We start from the raw sequence: 16,990 nt of genomic DNA, 5'->3' as shown, positions 1-16,990 counted from the left end.
TTTATTTATTTGAGAGAGAGAGACAGTGAGAGACAGCATGAGCGAGGAGAAGGTCAGAGGGAGAAGCAGACTCCCCTTGGAGCTGGGAGCCCGATGCGGGACTTGATCCCGGGACTCTGGGATCATAACCTGAGCCGAAGGCAGTCGTCCAACCAACTGAGCCACCCAGGCGTCCCCCAAATTTTTTAATGTAGGCTACAGCTATCAAGTTTTATTGCATTAGAAAAGAAAACCAAGAGTGCTCACTTCAGCAGCACCTATACCTAAAAATTGGAACAATACAGAGAAGATTAGTATGGCCCCAGCACAAGGCTGACACGCAAATTTGTGAAGCAGCCCACATTTTATTTTCTGCCTCTATCTTGTTTTTTTTTTCCCTCTAGGGAGAGGGTATTCCTGGAACAGTGCCTGGCACATAATAGGCGCTCAATAAATATGTGTTTGTTGAAAAAAAATGAAAACCCAGAAAAATTTTAAATCTTCATTCATTTAAAAATAACTATGATAAACCTATTACACATAACAACATTTTTATGAAAAATTATTCTGATTTCTAAAAATGTAGTAAGAAGAACGTCATTGTTTTGTATTTTTGTAAATCTCTTTAATGGCTGGCTTAATAGAAGACAGCTTGATTCTCATATGTGCTTCTGCATGCAGTCTGTCATGATTCGTTGTTTTGGTTAAAGAATAGGAATCAAATTTGGCCCCACATAAACACATATTTCAAAAAGGAAGGAATGTTTTACTAGCCTTTTCAGATAATTCTTCTTTGAAACTTACCCAAAATGGACAAATGGTGGTTTCTCAAAGGAGGTTTGCAGTCTGAAACTATAGCAGGGACCCGTCCCTGTGCTGTCACATCAGAATCCATCAGTCTCTTTGACAAATGTTGCTGGAACAATTGGGACATCACATACAACAACAACAAAAAAAGTCTAAATACAGACTTTCCACTTTTCACAAAAATTAACTTGAAATGGATCACAGGTAGATCTAAATGTAAAAGGCAGCACTATAAAACTCCTCAAAGGGAATATAGGAGGAAACCGAGATGAACTTGGATCTGACGATGACTTGTAGACACAACACCAAAGTCACAATCCATAAAGGAGTAGATAAAGTGCTCGTCACAGAAATTTAAAACTGCTCTGTGAAGGCTACCATCAAGAGAAGAAGAAGAAGCGGGGGCTAGGACAAAATATTTGCTAAAAGCATGTTTACGAGAAGACTGGTGCCCACGATAATCAAAGAACTCTTCAAACTCAATGGTAAGAAAACAACCCAACTTAAAAATGGGCCAAAGATGGGGCGCCCAGGTGGCTCAGTGGGTTAAGCCACTGCCTTTGGCTTGGGTCATGATCTTAGGGTCCTGGGATCAAGCCCCGCGTCAGGCTCTTTGCTTAGCAGGAAGCCTGCTTCTCTCTCTCTCTCTCTCTGCCTGCCTCTCTGCCTACTTGGGATCTTTCTCTGTCAGATAAATAAATAAAATCTTTAAAAAAAAAAAAATGGGCCAAACTCCTAACAGACACACCGCGAAAGAAGATGTACAGATGGCAGAGAGCGTACGGCATCTCCACATCATATGCCATCAGGGAAATGCAAATTAAAACAACAAGCTACCACTCCACACCTAGTAGAGTGGCCAAAATCTGGAACACTGGCCACTCCAAATACTGACGGGGACGTGGAGCCACAGGACTCTGGCTCGTTGCTGGGGAAACGGCAAAATGGCGCCACACTTTGGACCAGACAGTTTGGCAGTTTCTTATAAAATGAAACATACTCCTCCCACAGGATCCAGCCATCAGGCTCTTCCATATTGTCTGCAAAGGTGTGACAACTTTTGTCCACACAAAAACCTGCACGTGAATGTTCATAGCAACTTTATAACTGCCAAAGCTTGGAAGCAACCAGGATACCCTCCAGCAGGTGAGTGGGGAAGGAAACTGGTCCATTCACACAATGGAATACTATTCCACACTGGAAGGAAAAGAGCTCTTAAGCCACAAGACATGATGGAGGAAGCTTCGATGCACATTACTAAGTGAAAGAAGCCGATCTGAACAGGCTGCCTACTGTATGATTCCAACTGTGCGATAGTCCGGAAACGGCGAAACAATGGGGTCGGTAAAAAGATCAGAATGGTTGCTGGGCGTGGGAGAGGGGAAGGGATGAATAGGCAGAGCATGGAGGGTTTTTAGGGCAGAGGAAATACTCTGTGTGATTCCATAATTCTGGATTCAGGGCATTATAAATTTGTCCAAATCCACAAAATGTACAATATCCAAGAGTGAACCCCACGGTTAACTACAGACTTCGGGTGAGTGTGATGTATTCACGTAGGATCATCCTTGGCAACAAATGGACCACTTTGGTGAGGGATGTGGACAGCAGAGGGGCTGGGGTTATATAGGAAACCTCCACCTTCCTCTCTGTTTTGTTATAAATCTAAACCTGCTCTTAAAAAGTAAAGTCTCTTGAAAACGTCCATTGATCTGCTTTGCGCTTTGAATGGTTCTCTTAACCATGCATGATTTTTAACACCATTTGGGTCATTTGGAAAATGCTAGTTCAGAGTTACACGGTTCTTCCAAATGTTGACACGTTTCAGCACACAGGATTAAAAACTCATGTTTGTTAACGTCAACACCCACCTCATCAGAAAAGCCTCCAGGTAGTGGGAAGCTATGAAGCTCAAGATGGTAAACACAGGTTTTCCAAATTCTTTCACTTGAAAGCTGGAATTTTTTTTTTTTTTTTCATTTTGGTGACAGATATGTTCATTGTTTTCCTTGAAATGATGGGCTCGCTTGGTTTGTTTTAGAAAATGTCTTCCAGAGACCAGATCAGAATCACCATTGTCTGTCTGTCAGGCATTCTTTTAAATGAAAGTGGTGTCCCACGAAGAAAGGCACTATTTTCACTGGCAGCTCAGGCTTGCAAGTGCTTTTCCTCCAGAAAACCATCATCCTTCGGTTTGCAGAAGCGTTTTATGCATGCTTCCCATTTCATCCCACAGAATATGAAAAAGATGGGTACTCGGGGTAGAGATCGCTCTTTAATTCATGATTTTTACTACTTCGTCAAGGACATTCTTAAGTAAAAGTGGCATCTTCTGTGACCGGCCACGGGAATGCGTGGTGGTTGCTGGGACAGTCTGGTGGTCCTGCTTGCGGCTCAGGAGCTAGTGGTGTTCTCTTCTGTGGCTTTTGCACCGTCAGGGCAAGCTGTGATGCTATTAGCAAGGTCAAAAATAGCGCCTTAGCGTCGTCCCGAACACAGTTTTGATCTTGTAGACCCCCACAAGGACTTCGGAGACCCCCATGGGTGCAGCCCACACTTTGAGAACCACTGGTGTAGCCAATCCTGTCCTCGTGCCTTTGGGGACCCTGGGACCCTGAGTGGGAGCTGAGGCTTGCCCAGGGTCCCGGAGCAGGTTGGAGGCAGGGCCACGTCTTCTGACATTTGAGGCACTGCTCCGGGCCATGTCCCTGAGATCCCAGAAGCAGGGTGACACGCTCCTTTTTGAACAAAGGCAATATCTGATCAAGGTAATGCTCAACAAGTGCCTCCAGCTAGGGGACAAGGAGACAGGAAGAGGTATCAACTAATAAGCCTGGGGAGAGGCACCAGTCGGCCATACCTGCCCTCTTCCAGATTTGCCGGCCTTCTTCCAACCCCTGCCATGTGTGTGGTGGTCCAACTTCCATCTACCCTCTAACATAATTGTGTTGCTAATATCTCCCAAGTGAGGCGGCTCTAATTAAACCATCGTCACTTCGTGTTCTGACAAGACGAGGTTGGCCATTATCACTTTTCTTTCCCTTTGACTGAGCTCTGTGTGGGTAATTTTATTCTGCCCTTGTTCATTTCTTAGAAATTTAGCCTCTCCAATTTTAGTTCTTTTCTCCTATCTTAGAACATTGTGCTCAGGAGAACGGCGGCGGAGGGTGAGGGTATCACAGATTTGGAAATCTCTGTCCCGTTCCCCGCACCCTGGTCTAGGAGAGATGCCCAGGAGGTAAAGCCTGGCAGGTTCTGGACCCGCCAAGGGATGAAAGGCACCAAGAGAAAGTGGTTACCATTGTCGGGCTGTCCCAAAGTAGGTGACCTCTGGACCGGGGTGAGTCTCCACTTCATCCTCAAGGATCTGAGGTGATCGGAAGCCTCGGTGATGTAAACATACCATCAACTCCCCGCTGAGGGCCCTGGCAAGCCTCGGTCCTGTATCCCCCCCTTTCTGCCAGTCACCTGCTGTGTTTGGGGCATCAGCTAACGGGCTGGGGAGATTTAGGCGGTATGTTCTTTTTTTGCCAAACGCGAAAGTTCTTGAGGCCGAGACTGCACTCGTTAGTGGGCGTATAATGGGTAAATGAGTAAATGGGTGGATGAATGAGTGGGTGGCTAGCTAGGTCAAGGCAGAGTGAAAGGAATGGGCATGGCAATGAGTAATTAAGGGACAGACAGGTGCTGTTGTAGGATAGAAGAGAGGCAAAGGGTGGGTGGGTGTGGAAGTGAGTGGCTGGATGAACGAGGGTGGCTGATGGGTAGATGATGTAATGGATGGGTGGATGGCCAAGGGGGTGGATGGGTGACGTGTGGTGGGTAGGTACCCTCAATAGGTAGTATAGTAATGGACGGATGGATGGATGGGCAGATTTGATAAGAAGTGAGATCAGAAACCACCAAATCCTTGGTTCCGCTTCAGAATCTTTCTGGGGACCCAGGAAGTTTCCCTTCCCTAGGGCAAGTGGTAGACCTGTGATGTCCCCCAGCTTCCCCCCAGAGACCCTGTGAACAGACAGTGTGCTATAGACACAGGCCTTGCTAAAACCCAGAAGCCCAAGTGAAGAAAGCCCCAAGGATATCTGGCCCTCAGCCACTACATGCCATGTAGGGCCCCCACGGTCACCACTCACGAACACATTTCACAAACGTCTCAGCTGCCCCTGGTGTGCAGCCCCTCCCGGAGGCTCACAGTTTGGAAGCCATCTGCCAGCCCAGGGCCAGAAAGGTGGGCCCCTGCCAGAGGGGTGAGGGTGTGGCCCCCTCTCCACCCACGGTCCCAAGGCCCTGCCGCAGACAGGAAGCGAGGGCTTTCCCCTGGGTGTGCGTGTGAGAGAGAACACGACCACCCTGCTGCCTCAGGGGTCCAGGGGTCCAGGCTTAGGTGGGCTGGGCCAACTGCTGCTGAGTGCCCAGCCCACCATTTTCTACCTGCCAGGACTGCAGTCAGAGGACAGGCCTCCAGCAGCTGGGGTCTCTGTGCGTCTTCCCCTAGAGGAGCTGGGAGGACATCCCCGCAGCCTGAGGGAGGCAGAGACACCCACTGCGCCCGCCCTGCCCGGCCCTGCCTGGCCCTGCACTGCCTGGCCCTGCCCTGCCTGGCCTTCTGCACTCAGGCTGTCCGAGGCGCTCCCACTCCCGTTGGCCTGTGTGCTCCTGCCCCCTGGCGGGGGCCCAGGTAACTGCAGCACACAGGGCAGGGTGGGGCGGGGCCAGGTGCTGGCTTTTCCCTGCCCCTAGAAGACTGGGTCCTTGTGTGTGCATGAGCGTGTACATCCGTGTGTTCACACTGCACTTAGCCTGGGAGATTAGAGATGGAGCAAAACTCTGAAAGATCCAAAGCAACTCCTCAAATGAAAGGGGTTATTATTATAATTACTGTGATTATTGTTATCAAGACGATCCTGCTTGCCTGAAAAGTCTTGTACAAAAGCGGGCTTATTTTATGTCAGCTTGTTGTTTGTGTCTGGGGGACTTCATCTTAGCTTATAATAACGAACATGTGCAGGGCTCTTTATGCTGCAAAGCTGCGTCACGTCCCTCGGCTGTTTTCCTCTGCCCAGACAGCCCTGGGAGGGGAGAACTAATCAGGGAACAGAGGCTCAGAGAGGTGCCATGGGCAGTGCCAGGTCGCAAGGCTAGAAAGCTGTGGAGCCAGGATGTAAACCCAGGTCACCCAACCGAGAAGTCCCCCCTCCTCCACACACACACACCCTTTGCATCTCATCTCTTGTGGGGATGAAGGGAGAGGCTCTCTCTCGCACCTGAACTCCAAGCCCTTTTGCCGCTGTCTCTTGAAAAGTGCACAGTGCCCTGAAGAGAAGGGAAAGGTTTGGAAGAACCAAGCATTCAGTTAAAAGTGCAGTTAGCCACCGTAGTTTCAGCTGATGAATACACCTGGGCACTTCCAAGGCTCCAGCAGCATCTGGCAGGTGAATGGAAGGATGGGTTGTTCGTTCCAGCCGCTCAACTGGGCTGATGCCGGCTGTCCTCGGTCAGCACCCCAGCGTGGCCCGAAAAAATCAAGGGATTGACTCAAGTAACTGGAAAGTCAGAAGTATATGTGACTGCTTCTACAAATGTCCTGGGGCTATCTGGGCTAGTGGGGCTGCTTGTAGTCTAATTTAACAAATATGGATTCTTTGTCTATCCCAAACTGTTCACTGAGGCCAGCGGGATGACTGGCTGGGCCCAGACCATGTGTCCCCTGCTGGAACCAGGGGACAGAGCCAGCCCCACCTGAACTGCTCAGGCCAGATCAGAGGAAGTGCTCTCTTTCAGGGAAGCTGGACTCTAGGACCAGAAAATGAGGGGATGGAAGACATCTCAGTGGTGAGGAAATGGGATTGGGGGAGGGGGTACATCCTCACTACTGGCCCAGGAGGAGACCTGGATGGGAAGGTCAGGCCCAGTGTGAGCACCTTCCCCGGGCTCTCTGAAAGCAGGTAGACAAAGGGACAAGAGACTCCGCTGGGTCTATTAATTGCTTGTTAAGCTTGGCACCAGCCTAGCTCCCTCTGCAGGGTCCCAGAGCAAATTGGCATGGTCCTTCCTTCCCTTCCAAGGCTGACCCTTCTTACCTTCCAGGGAGCTGGGCTAGGACCAGTGCATCCTCCACTCTGGCCTCAAGGACAAGTCCAGGGCTCTTGACTAGAGGAGAGCAGGGAAGGTTGCCCTTGGCCTCAGGCTATCCTCCTTATTAACTGCATGGTCTTGGGCAAGTTCCCTTGCCTCAGAGCCTCAGTCTCTCCGTCTGTTAAACAGGATGGCTCCCTATAGAGTTACCGTGATGATTAAATTAGCTACAGATACTGTTGAAATCAACCAGATAAGAAGAGTCAGGGGACAGATAGGATGGAGTGAGAAACTGGGGCCATGACTGATATTTAAGTGCCAAAAACCCTTTTGTCCCATAAACGTCACTGAGCACCAGCTATATGCAAGGCACGTTGTGAGACCTAGGGAACTGTGAGAAATCAGGAACCCGTCCCTGCCCTGAGGAGCAGGCACACATGACATCACCAGCTGTGCCTGTGGCCAGTGTGCTGTCGGGATGGGCCCAGGCACAGATCAGCTGGCCAACAGAACACCCTGAGGTGGGATAACCCTGGTTTGCCTGGGCAGCAGAAAGAAGGGCTATGTGTTTGGACCCCCATGAGAGGGGAAAGGTGTGAAGAGATTGGGACAGAGAGCTAGGCAGGCGCTGGAGGCCAAGGTAATAAGTTTGGAATTTAGGTATGATGAGAAGCAATTAAAAGAGTTTAAACAGAGGTTACCTATTGTAACCATTAGGATTAGGTTTGACTGTGAATATCAGAGCCCTGAAAAATAATGATTTCAATAATAAATTTACTTTAAATTCTTTAAAAATCTCCGGAAGGTTTGGGGTGTCCACAGAGTTATCAAGGACCTAGGGCTGTTTTCTACTCTCTAGGGTATGGACCTCATCTTCATGGTCCAAATTGGCTGCTAGAACTCCAACCATCACAACCAAGTTCCAGCTCCAGGAATGAAGAAGTTAGAGAAAAGGGTACAACCTGCCTTTCAAAAGGGTGCTCTACTTTGGTTGACCTCTCATTGGGTGGAACTTGTCACTAGGTCCCACCTAGCAGCAAGCAAAGTGAGGAAATGCAGTCTTTTATTTGGATGTCCATGTGCTCAGTTCTTTTTCTAAGGAGAATTGATGTCACACTAACAGTCTGCTGGCTGCTGTGCGAGGAACAAACGAGAGAGAAGCAAGGGAGGGAGGGAGCCCTTGGGAGGGGGACTGAGGGCAGTCAGGAGAAAGATGGTGCTGGCTTGGCCCCAGGAACGTGTGTGAGAAGATGGGGAGAAGTGGTGTGACTGAACACAGCTTTGATGGAAAAACCAGCAGGACACCGGACCTGGAAGGGAAGCAGCAGAACCAAGGGCGATGCCTAGTCTGTGTCTGGGCAGCTGAGCTAGTGGTGGTGCTGGACACTGAGCTGGGGGAGACTGGGCAGAGACAGCAAGGGCAGCTGGGGGAGGATGGGGGGCGCCACCGGCACAGGATCCCCGTCCCCACTGCCACACCTCTGGGATGAGAGGAAGCCAGGAGGACAGCCTCAGCCCCTGGGCTGTCCCCTGGAGAATGCCCAGCAAGCCAGCTGTCCCAGCCTTTCCCGCACTGTGCTGTCATCCTGCTGGAATGCTGGGACACGGCAGGGGCGGGGGGGGGGGGGCAGACAAACAACGGGGTCAAGAGTAGCCGTGGTTTATTAACCCAGGTCCGAGGGTGTCTTCCGCCCTCCTGCACATCCTGACTCCCTTGTCACGGACCCGGCGGAAACCAGGAAGGTGGGGCCCAAAGGAGGACGTTGGGAAAGCTCTGGCCAAGTTCACCACCGCACCGCAGGCCACACACAGGACAGGCAGCCGGCACATGGAGAGCTGAGGAAGACCGAGGTTTCCCAAGGTCACCCAGGCACTTGAGAGCAGAGTCAGCATGTAGGCCCCTGATCCATAGGCCTGTTTTTAGCCCCAGGTGGAGGCAGCACCCCAACTCACCCACTCTGCCTGAGTCACTCACTGCCTGCCGAGGGCACCCATCACCCAGGCCCCAGGGCCAGCTTTCCAGGTCCGTGCCCCAGGGGAGGCTCAGAGGCTGCAGAAACTCCTCTCCAGCATGGTTCAGAACCTGGGGGCCAGCCTGTCTTGGTGGGCAGCCCTCCATGTCCGCTGTGCGTGGAAGGCTAGGATCTCTGGGACGGGACCCCAAGGAAGCTGGATCAGGGCTGGCATTGTGGGCTGGGCCGGCTAGCCTCCAGGCCCAGTGCAGCTTCCTTCCCCGGGTAGACGGCCGCCAGGGCTTGCCCCTCTGCCTTCCGCAGTAAACGGGCCTCTGATGCGTACATAGCTACCTAGCTGCTCAGCTCAGTTCTAGAAAGTCTCCACAGAAGGCTTTGGCCCCACTTATCTTTTGTATAGAATCTGTTGTCAAACACAGAGTGCCCAGATGCTAAACCTCATCTCCTTTGTGTCTCTCCCACCCAAGGAACACCTGCAGATTTCTAGCAATTTCCCTCACTTCTTGAACCACCTGCCAGAGGTGAAGTCGTCTGTGTTTCCTCTAGCCCAGTCAGAGGACTGGGGGCTGGAAGGGCTTGAGGGTAGAGGGATCAGCTAGTGATGAAGACCCAAGGCCAGAGGACCCCTGAGGTCAGGGATAGGGCAGGCCTGGGGCATCCCACTCCCAAACCCCAGCCAGGGCTAAGCCCCACCCACCACAGGCTCCAGCCCATGCATGCTGAACGGGGGGAAAGGCAGCCAGAGGAGGGGACCCTGGAATGCCAACACCAACTGCCCAGCCAGGATAGATGCCGCAAGCCCCACTCTGCCCTGCACCCACTCGGCTCCCTGGACCTGTCTTGTCCGGGGCCATGCCGCAGAGAGGATGAGGGGCCTGAACCCCAGGACACTGGCCTGCTTCCTTCTGCTAGCTTCGTTCTTGGGGGCTTAGCCAGGAGCAGGACACAGGTCTTGGTGATACCGCGGACTCTAGGGGCGCATCCTCTCGGGCTGATCCTACTGAAAAATCCCATAGCTGGCCCAGAGTAGGGCATTTGCCCGCCAGACCCCTCTCGGCTTCCTTGCCTCAGCTTCCCACACCTGCCACCCTAACCTGCACTGGGAGATGGCCTGGGCCCCACTGGTCTATGCACATGTGAGCACGAAGGAGCCAGTGGGCAGCCACCCCCACTCCTTGCCCTGCACTCCCAGCCTCTCTTCCCCGGCCACTAGGACGTCCCCTGGGGTGGGGGGGGGGGGCAGGCAGCGGCCACGAGGCAGACATGTTCTTCTGAACCTTTGGGGGGCTTGTGCTGAGGGGCTGCATGGTGGGGTCGGGAGAGTGACCTGGGGCAGGCCCTGTGATGGCAGAAATATGGGAACACTCCGTAGGTAAGGTCTGCCCGGGGCTTGGGCTCCGATGGGCACCTTCTTGTCCTGGTTTGGGTTCCTCGAAAAGTTGACCTTAAGTCAAGGAATTTCAGGTCATTTCACGAAGCCCCAAGGGACAGGGTAGGTGACCCAGGAAAGGGAAGGGAAATGAAGGGAGCGCAGATGTTCGTGCAGGGCAGGGGGCAGGAATTGGGGCTTGGGGCAGCCAGGGTCTTCTAAAAGCCTGGCAGACGCATCTCAGAGTCACCTCTCTAAGAGGGCAAGGAAGCCCTGCTGTGTGCGCACCCACTCCTGCTCATCCCGAACACTAAGTCCCAAACCGTGCAGCCTGCCACACGGCGGGAGCAGAGGGCCAGTGAGGCCGGGCCAGGAAGCTGGCCCTCTGCCGGGACGCTCTGAGGCAAGCGGGACAAGTGCCCAGGTATGAGTGAGGTGCACCAGCTCCCGCTCCCATCTAGATGTTAAAAGCAACAGTTCTCTCCAATGGAGCGCAGAGCCTGTGGTTAGCACCTGTTGCCCTTGGTGTGGACCCTGCGTGAGGCACCATTGGCCCTCACAGGTACTGCTGGGCAGCTGCTCTCAGAACTTGTGGGTCTGATCCCAGAGGCTGGCCTTGGGGTCAGAACCTCCTGATGCCGACTCCCAGCTCTGGCACTCCCCACCCGCGAGCATAGGTGAGTGCCTTCCTCTCTCTGGCACTCGGTTTCCCAATCTGTAAAATGGGGACAGTAACACAGAGACTACTGTACTAGTTAGTGATGGCCACAACAGTACAAAGAAACCTTCCCTAACTCGGTCACTTGCAGTAGAAATTATTTCTTTCCACGGGGAAGGAGTTCAGCTGGGGATCAGAGACCCAGGGTGCCTCTGCTGTACTCCATGTGTCCCCCATCCTCTTGCTGGGATGAACAGGGGAGACCGGGCATGTTCATGACGATGTCGGAGGCCCCACAGGACAAGCGGGGTCTTGCAAGGCCTCAGAAGGGCAGGCTAGAGAACTTCCACATCCTTATATGGACTGGAGCATGGCCCCCAGCTGCTCACAGTCAAGGACAGAGGAACTGTGTCCTGCGTTCAGGGGGCAGAAATTGCAAAGACGAGAAGCGAAGGGCGTATGGACTCAGACAGGCAGAGAGCCAGGCCCATACTGCAGCTTCCCCCCACCCCTCCAGGAGGCACTTTGTGTGTGTGTGAGTGTGTGTGTGTGTGTGTGTGTGTGCATGCGCGCACACGCGTGCGCGCCCAGTCGCATGCTTTGTAGGCTGTGAAGTGCTCTGTGTGTGTGCAAGGTGCTTGGCCTGGGGAGGTCCTGTGACTGCTCCAGGAGCCCCTGTGTCTCCAGAGACCACTGCCTTCCCCGTCTGAGGTTACATGTCCGTGATCCATCATCTCTGAAGATGGGGACCCTGTGTGGTATCCCAGAGAAAGGGAAGGGGGAAGACGCCTGCTTGTTATACCGTGATGTCCGTGCAAGGGCAGCAGAGTGTCGGGCTCCCAGGGCACCCTGGGGTACCCGTCAGACCGAGGAGGAGGGGGAGAGAGGCAGAGAGAGGCAAACTCCCTATCTCTCCATTCACCCTCTGCCCTTCCCTTGTTTAACCAGGACTGGGCCTCTCCAGCCCCCAGGGAGAGGTAGGCCACAGGTCAACGGCAAATAACTAAAAATTAATAAAATTAAGTTTTGGGGGCGCCTAAGTGGCTCAGTCGGTTAAGCGACTAACTCTTGATTTTGGCTCAGATCACAGTCTCAGGGTCATGAGATCAAGCCCTGCGTCAGGCTCCTTACTCAGCGCAGAGTCTGCTTGAGTTACTCTCTCTTTCCCTCTGCCTCCCCGCTGCAAATAAATAAATAAAATCTTTTTAAAAATTTTTAAGTTTTAGCTTTGGGCCAGCCAGGGGCCTCAGCTCTTGACATTGAATATTGACGTAACTGGAGAACCAGCCTCTTCATGCTTCATGCTCCATCCCCCAAGGCACAGGTCCCCTGGAGGCCAGGCCCTCAGCTACCTGGAATTCTCAAGTAACCAAAACGTCCCTCTTCCTGATTTGCCCAATTCCAGGGACTTTGCTCCACCTAGGTAAGAAGTAGAGAAAATTATAATAGTCAAAAACATTGATTTTTTTTTTCCCCAAAAGAATACTCTGCAAAACCATTTTCAAAAAAAAATGAAAGCAGGGCTGCCTTGGTTGAGCTGGCAGGCGGAGGACTGAGCCCTATCCGCTCCCCTCCTGCCCACAGGAGACAATCAGGCTGCATGGGGCACAGTTGAAACTGCCACATTGAAAGTCACCGTGCCAGACAGAAGGCTCCAATGGCTCTCATCCCCACTATATCCAGTGGCCCGCCTTTCCTGAGCAGGCCAAGGGCTGAGCCGTGGTCCCAGTACCCTAGCCTGTGCCCAGCCAGGGCTGTGACCCCACCGAAGCCTCAAAGACCACCCCTGTCTCCTCACAGGCTGACGCCAAGATGGTGTGTGACGTGGTAAGTCGGATGGAAGACACCGAGCCCTTCTCTGCAGAACTGCTTTCCGCCATGATGCGGCTCTGGGGCGACTCAGGAATCCAGGAATGCTTCAACAGGTCTCGGGAGTATCAGCTCAACGATTCTGCCAAATAGTGAGTGTCTTGGGGCTGGGGTGGCCGCCGGCAGGCACAAAAGCCAGCATGGAAGCGGAGGTGGGCGCACAGGGAGGGGACCTCGGCTGAGGTCAGAACTGCCGTGACGTGTTCTGTCACGGGTGTCAGGAAAGGTGTCTGGAAGGAGAGGGAAAGGGCTTCTCCTCGCACCCCCGGGGTAAGAGGCCAGGGAGGCCGAACACACGAGAGACAGCGAACAGTAGGGCTCCCAGAGGGCGGGATCCGTCAGCACCTTGCCCTGGACAGGGCCTGGCACTCCAGAAGGAAAGTCTATAATCTAACAGCTTTTTCCCTCCGGAGAAGCCCTGACCCCATAAGTACAAACCAAGAGCCATATGGGCAGAAAGTAATTGACATGATGCCATTTCTGTTTCATTTTAGAGGAAATAAACGTTCCATTCCTCTCTCTTTAAAATGAATATTTTAAATAAGACTAAGGAAATGATCAAACATATCCTTTGATAGTGCGTTATAACCAAATATGGGGAAGGAAAGGAGAAGAGAGAAGGGGGAGTGAAGGCGAGGGAAGAGGCTTGGTGGAAGCCAGAGAGGCTGAGAGGGGGACAAACACAGGGGGGAGCAGAGAAAGTAGCCTGTGGGGGCTCGTCTGTGACATCAGCTCTGTCACTTCAAGTGTCCCTCAGGTTACATGCCCTTGTTCCTCAGAGCAGGGGCTCCATGCCCCGGGGAATGGCCTGCCCGGGCTGCGGACAGGTCTTCTGTCCTGGAGACTCTGGGACCACACCCCACTTTTGCAGTCTTGTGCCCAAGTTGTCAGTGGGAGCGTCTGGGTTTGAACCCACCGTCTTAGGACGTGTGTGCTCCACCACCGGTCTCATTCCGCCATCCTCACTCCCCTGCTGCTCCACCACTCTGCCCCCAGGAGACATTTGGCAATGTCTGGGGACATTCCTGATTGTCCCGACTCGGGTGGTGGTGCTGGCATCTAGTGGACAGAGGCCAGGGATGCGGCTGAGCGTCCTACAGTGCATCAGCCGGGGCCCTCCGTAGCAGGAATCATCCGGACCAAAATGTCAGTAGTGCTGAGCCTGAGAAATCCCAGCCTACCCCCTGGTGGTGTCGCAGAGGCAAGGGCCCATGTCCGTCAGCCACAATGATAGCTACTAAACTAGAGACTTGAGCAAGGCCAGAGTGCCCCCCCAGTTATGCACACCTAGACTATCTACTGGGTCAACGCTAGGTTCTGGGAGTCCCAGGTGGTAGTGAGCCGGGCCCTGGGGCCCTGATGAGCCCCCCAGGGCTACCTCGGTGGGCAGGGGTGTGAGCGTGGGGATTTGTGCCTACAGCTGCCGGCGCACGCTCAAGTCACTCCTCCAGTGGCCCCAGGTCGTCCCCCTGAGCCATTTGGGGTTTGGGGGGATGGCTTGCCCACCCCAGCTGGGCCCCAGTCCAGGGCCTTCCTACCCCCCCCCCCCACTCCCCTCAGGCCATCAAATAGTGGTCTCCACTTAAATTGTTGTCCATTTCATTATAACCTAAATACACTGGAAAAAAAAAATTTTTTAACACTACAAAGAGGTGTAAAATTAATAATAAACTCCTTCTTCCAGGTCTGTCCCCTTCCAACTCGTAATTATTTCATATCTCTGTCCCAGTGTTGTCCAGGAAAACCTGACCCTCCAAGCAGCCATAGTATTTAGTGGCCTCCGGGATGGTTCGGCTCACGTGCCCGCCTCCCATGTCTCTGCCCCACTTCCATGACCAGCTTCTTGCTAGTTAAGGGATGACCTGTGGTTCTTCTGGTGGTTGCCTTTATAACATTAAGTAAGAAGCTTGAGTCAATATTTGTCAACTCCCCGCCAAGTCAGCTGAGGAAACCTGGCTCCTTCTCTCCATGTGTCTGTCTCTGGGACAGGGTCCCAGGACAGACCAGGGCGGGAACCCACAGCAGTCAGGTAAGGAAGGGCCTTAAACCTTGCCTGGTCCAGGGTGGCTCTGCGACCCTGGTCTTAGCAGCCAGATCCCCTTTTCTGACAGAATCCTGGGTGCAATATACAAAACAGTTAACAGCGGATTTGTTGTGACAGAGAGAGAGAGAGAGCCCCATAGGGCTGACTCAGGACCCAATTCCAAGGGGTGGTGTGAGTGAATCCCCTTGTCCCCCAGGCCAATCCCCTCACTTAACTGGCGAGGACACCAGGGCCCTGAGGGGACAGGGAGGTGGCCGGTGCTGCCAGGCTCCCTCCACCCAGGCCTCTGTGGATAGGGCTGGCTCTCCCTTTGACCCTCCAGATGGTGCTGAGACAAGCCCCGGGAGCCCAGGAATCTAAGCACGTCCCGGCAGGGGCTGTACAAGCTAGTTCCATGGTCTGGTTGGGCCTGTTTCTTCTCCTGCCCTCTCTCCGGAGCCCACCCCTCAGGCTTTGCTCCTGCGCCCCGCTGACATGGCTCAGGCTCTCGACCCCCTCCTTGTAGCACCCCCATGCCTGCTCCCTCTCCACTTCCTGCCTGTGCCCTCTCTGGAACCCTTGAACCTCTTCCAGTCCATGCTCAGGGCCTGGGTGAGCTTCTCCAGCCCCGTCCACCTCCATTCCTCACACGCCCCCACAGATCTCCCTCGTGTGGGGCCAGCCCAGCCCTCCCTCCTGCCTCCTCCCTGTCCATTTGGACATCTCAGCACTTCCCAAATTAATATGTGCCACCTGACTCCCAGCTCCTCCCTCCCCCAAACCCGCTCTGCCCCACTCTTCTTCCCACTAAGAGCAGCTTCGTTATACCACGAGGAGGTGGCTTTAAGGGGCTCTGCCTCCCACTCCCGCCTCCGCCAGGCCCCAGCCTCTCACCTGCAGGGCTGCAGCAACCTCCCAACAGGGGTCCTTTCACCTCCCTCCTGATCTGCTCTCCGTACAGCAACAAACTCGTTGTTCCAGTACTCTTCATCAGAACCTTCCAGAAGCTTCCCATCTTGCTCAGCGTGAAAGCCCAAGTGCCTACAAGCTGTGCCCCACCCTTGCCTCCATCACCCCACTCCAGTCCCACAGCTCCCTCCTCCCACCACACCACCCCTGCCCAGGGCCTGTGTCCCAGGCCCCTCTACCACCGCAGGGTGTCCTCTGTACCTGCAAGGGGAGAGGCTCAGCCTCCACTCCAGTGTCATCCTGCCTTCCCCAGCCCCCCCTCTGCCCAATAGCAATGCTCCTCAGGCCTCCTCCTTACCAACTGCCTCTGTCTTTGCGTCTTACTTAACTGTTAATTATCTCACACGCACATGTGCACACAAACACATGTAGGCTCTGGGGTGGTGGGGACGGTACTGGTCGTATTCACTGTCTCATCCCAGCACCCAGGGAGATGGGGGGTTGGGGAACAAGTAGGTGCCTCTCCCACTTGCTCACCCTCCCCTCCCTTGGCCACGTCTATATGTGAGGCTCAGCAGCACAGAGAGACAGAGGGCCAGATGTTTTGTCTAAAAGAGGTTTCCCCAGCTGGGATTGGAGGGGGGGGGTGCCAAGGGGGCCAAGGCCAGAGACTCCCCCGTCCTGGTATCCAGCTGGAGACAACAGAACGAGGGTCATTTCAAAACCAGCAGAGCTCCTAAGCAGGGGCAGTGGGCGTGGGGCAGGGAGTGACGGGGGTGTGAGGGGTCATGCCCAGAGAGGTTAGGAGGATTGGGACAAACCGGGAGGGGCTCCTCCAGGCTGAGCCCAGAGTCCAGACACTCCCAGGGGCCTGGTCGGGAGATGCTGAGGCAGCCAGAGCTGCCAGGTCCAGGCCCGAAGAGCACGGGATCTGCAGTCAGGCACATCCAGGCTCAAATCCTAGCAAGGTCCCTTTTCTAACTATGTGACTTCAAGCTTATGCCTCCTACCCCTGGGAGTCCCTCATTCAGTTTTATTTCTTCAGGGAAAATCCTCACAAGGATTTGAGGAGGGCCTGGATTATTGGTTTATCAGTGGAAACCCTCATTGCTGAAGACATTTCCCCCTCCAGCCCCATGAGCATCCTCAGGCTGAGAAACTGACCCTCACAGGTCCCAGGGCTAGTGCCAATGAAGGGTAGCCCCTCCTCACGCAAACTAGGACCCCACATTGTCCTGGGGCTTGGACCCTCGGGACTCCTCCCCTGTGGGTTGTGTGCAGTTCTCCCCCAGCACAAGGGGGTAAGTGGCCCAGCCAGCCCTGTG

General features: G+C 53.7%; 1 protein-coding gene and 1 non-coding gene across 3 annotated transcripts in view; both read left to right on the top strand.

Moving 5' to 3' along the window:
• Positions 1–16,990, top strand: part of GNAO1 (G protein subunit alpha o1) — a 164,241-nt gene that overhangs the window by 125,458 nt on the left and 21,793 nt on the right. For both annotated transcript variants that reach the window (XM_059152961.1, XM_059152960.1), the window contains exon 4: positions 12,665–12,825. In XM_059152961.1, the coding sequence (XP_059008944.1) occupies positions 12,665–12,825 (161 nt within the window). The remainder of the gene's footprint in view (positions 1–12,664; positions 12,826–16,990) is intronic.
• LOC131818985 (U6 spliceosomal RNA) lies at positions 239–347 on the top strand. Its single transcript, XR_009348998.1, has one exon. It is a non-coding gene; the product is annotated as a U6 spliceosomal RNA (small nuclear RNA).

This window comes from Mustela lutreola, chromosome 16 (assembly GCF_030435805.1).
Source record: "Mustela lutreola isolate mMusLut2 chromosome 16, mMusLut2.pri, whole genome shotgun sequence".
In the NCBI taxonomy this organism is placed as follows: domain Eukaryota; kingdom Metazoa; phylum Chordata; class Mammalia; order Carnivora; family Mustelidae; genus Mustela; species Mustela lutreola.
This window is presented reverse-complemented; position numbering and strand designations above follow the sequence as displayed.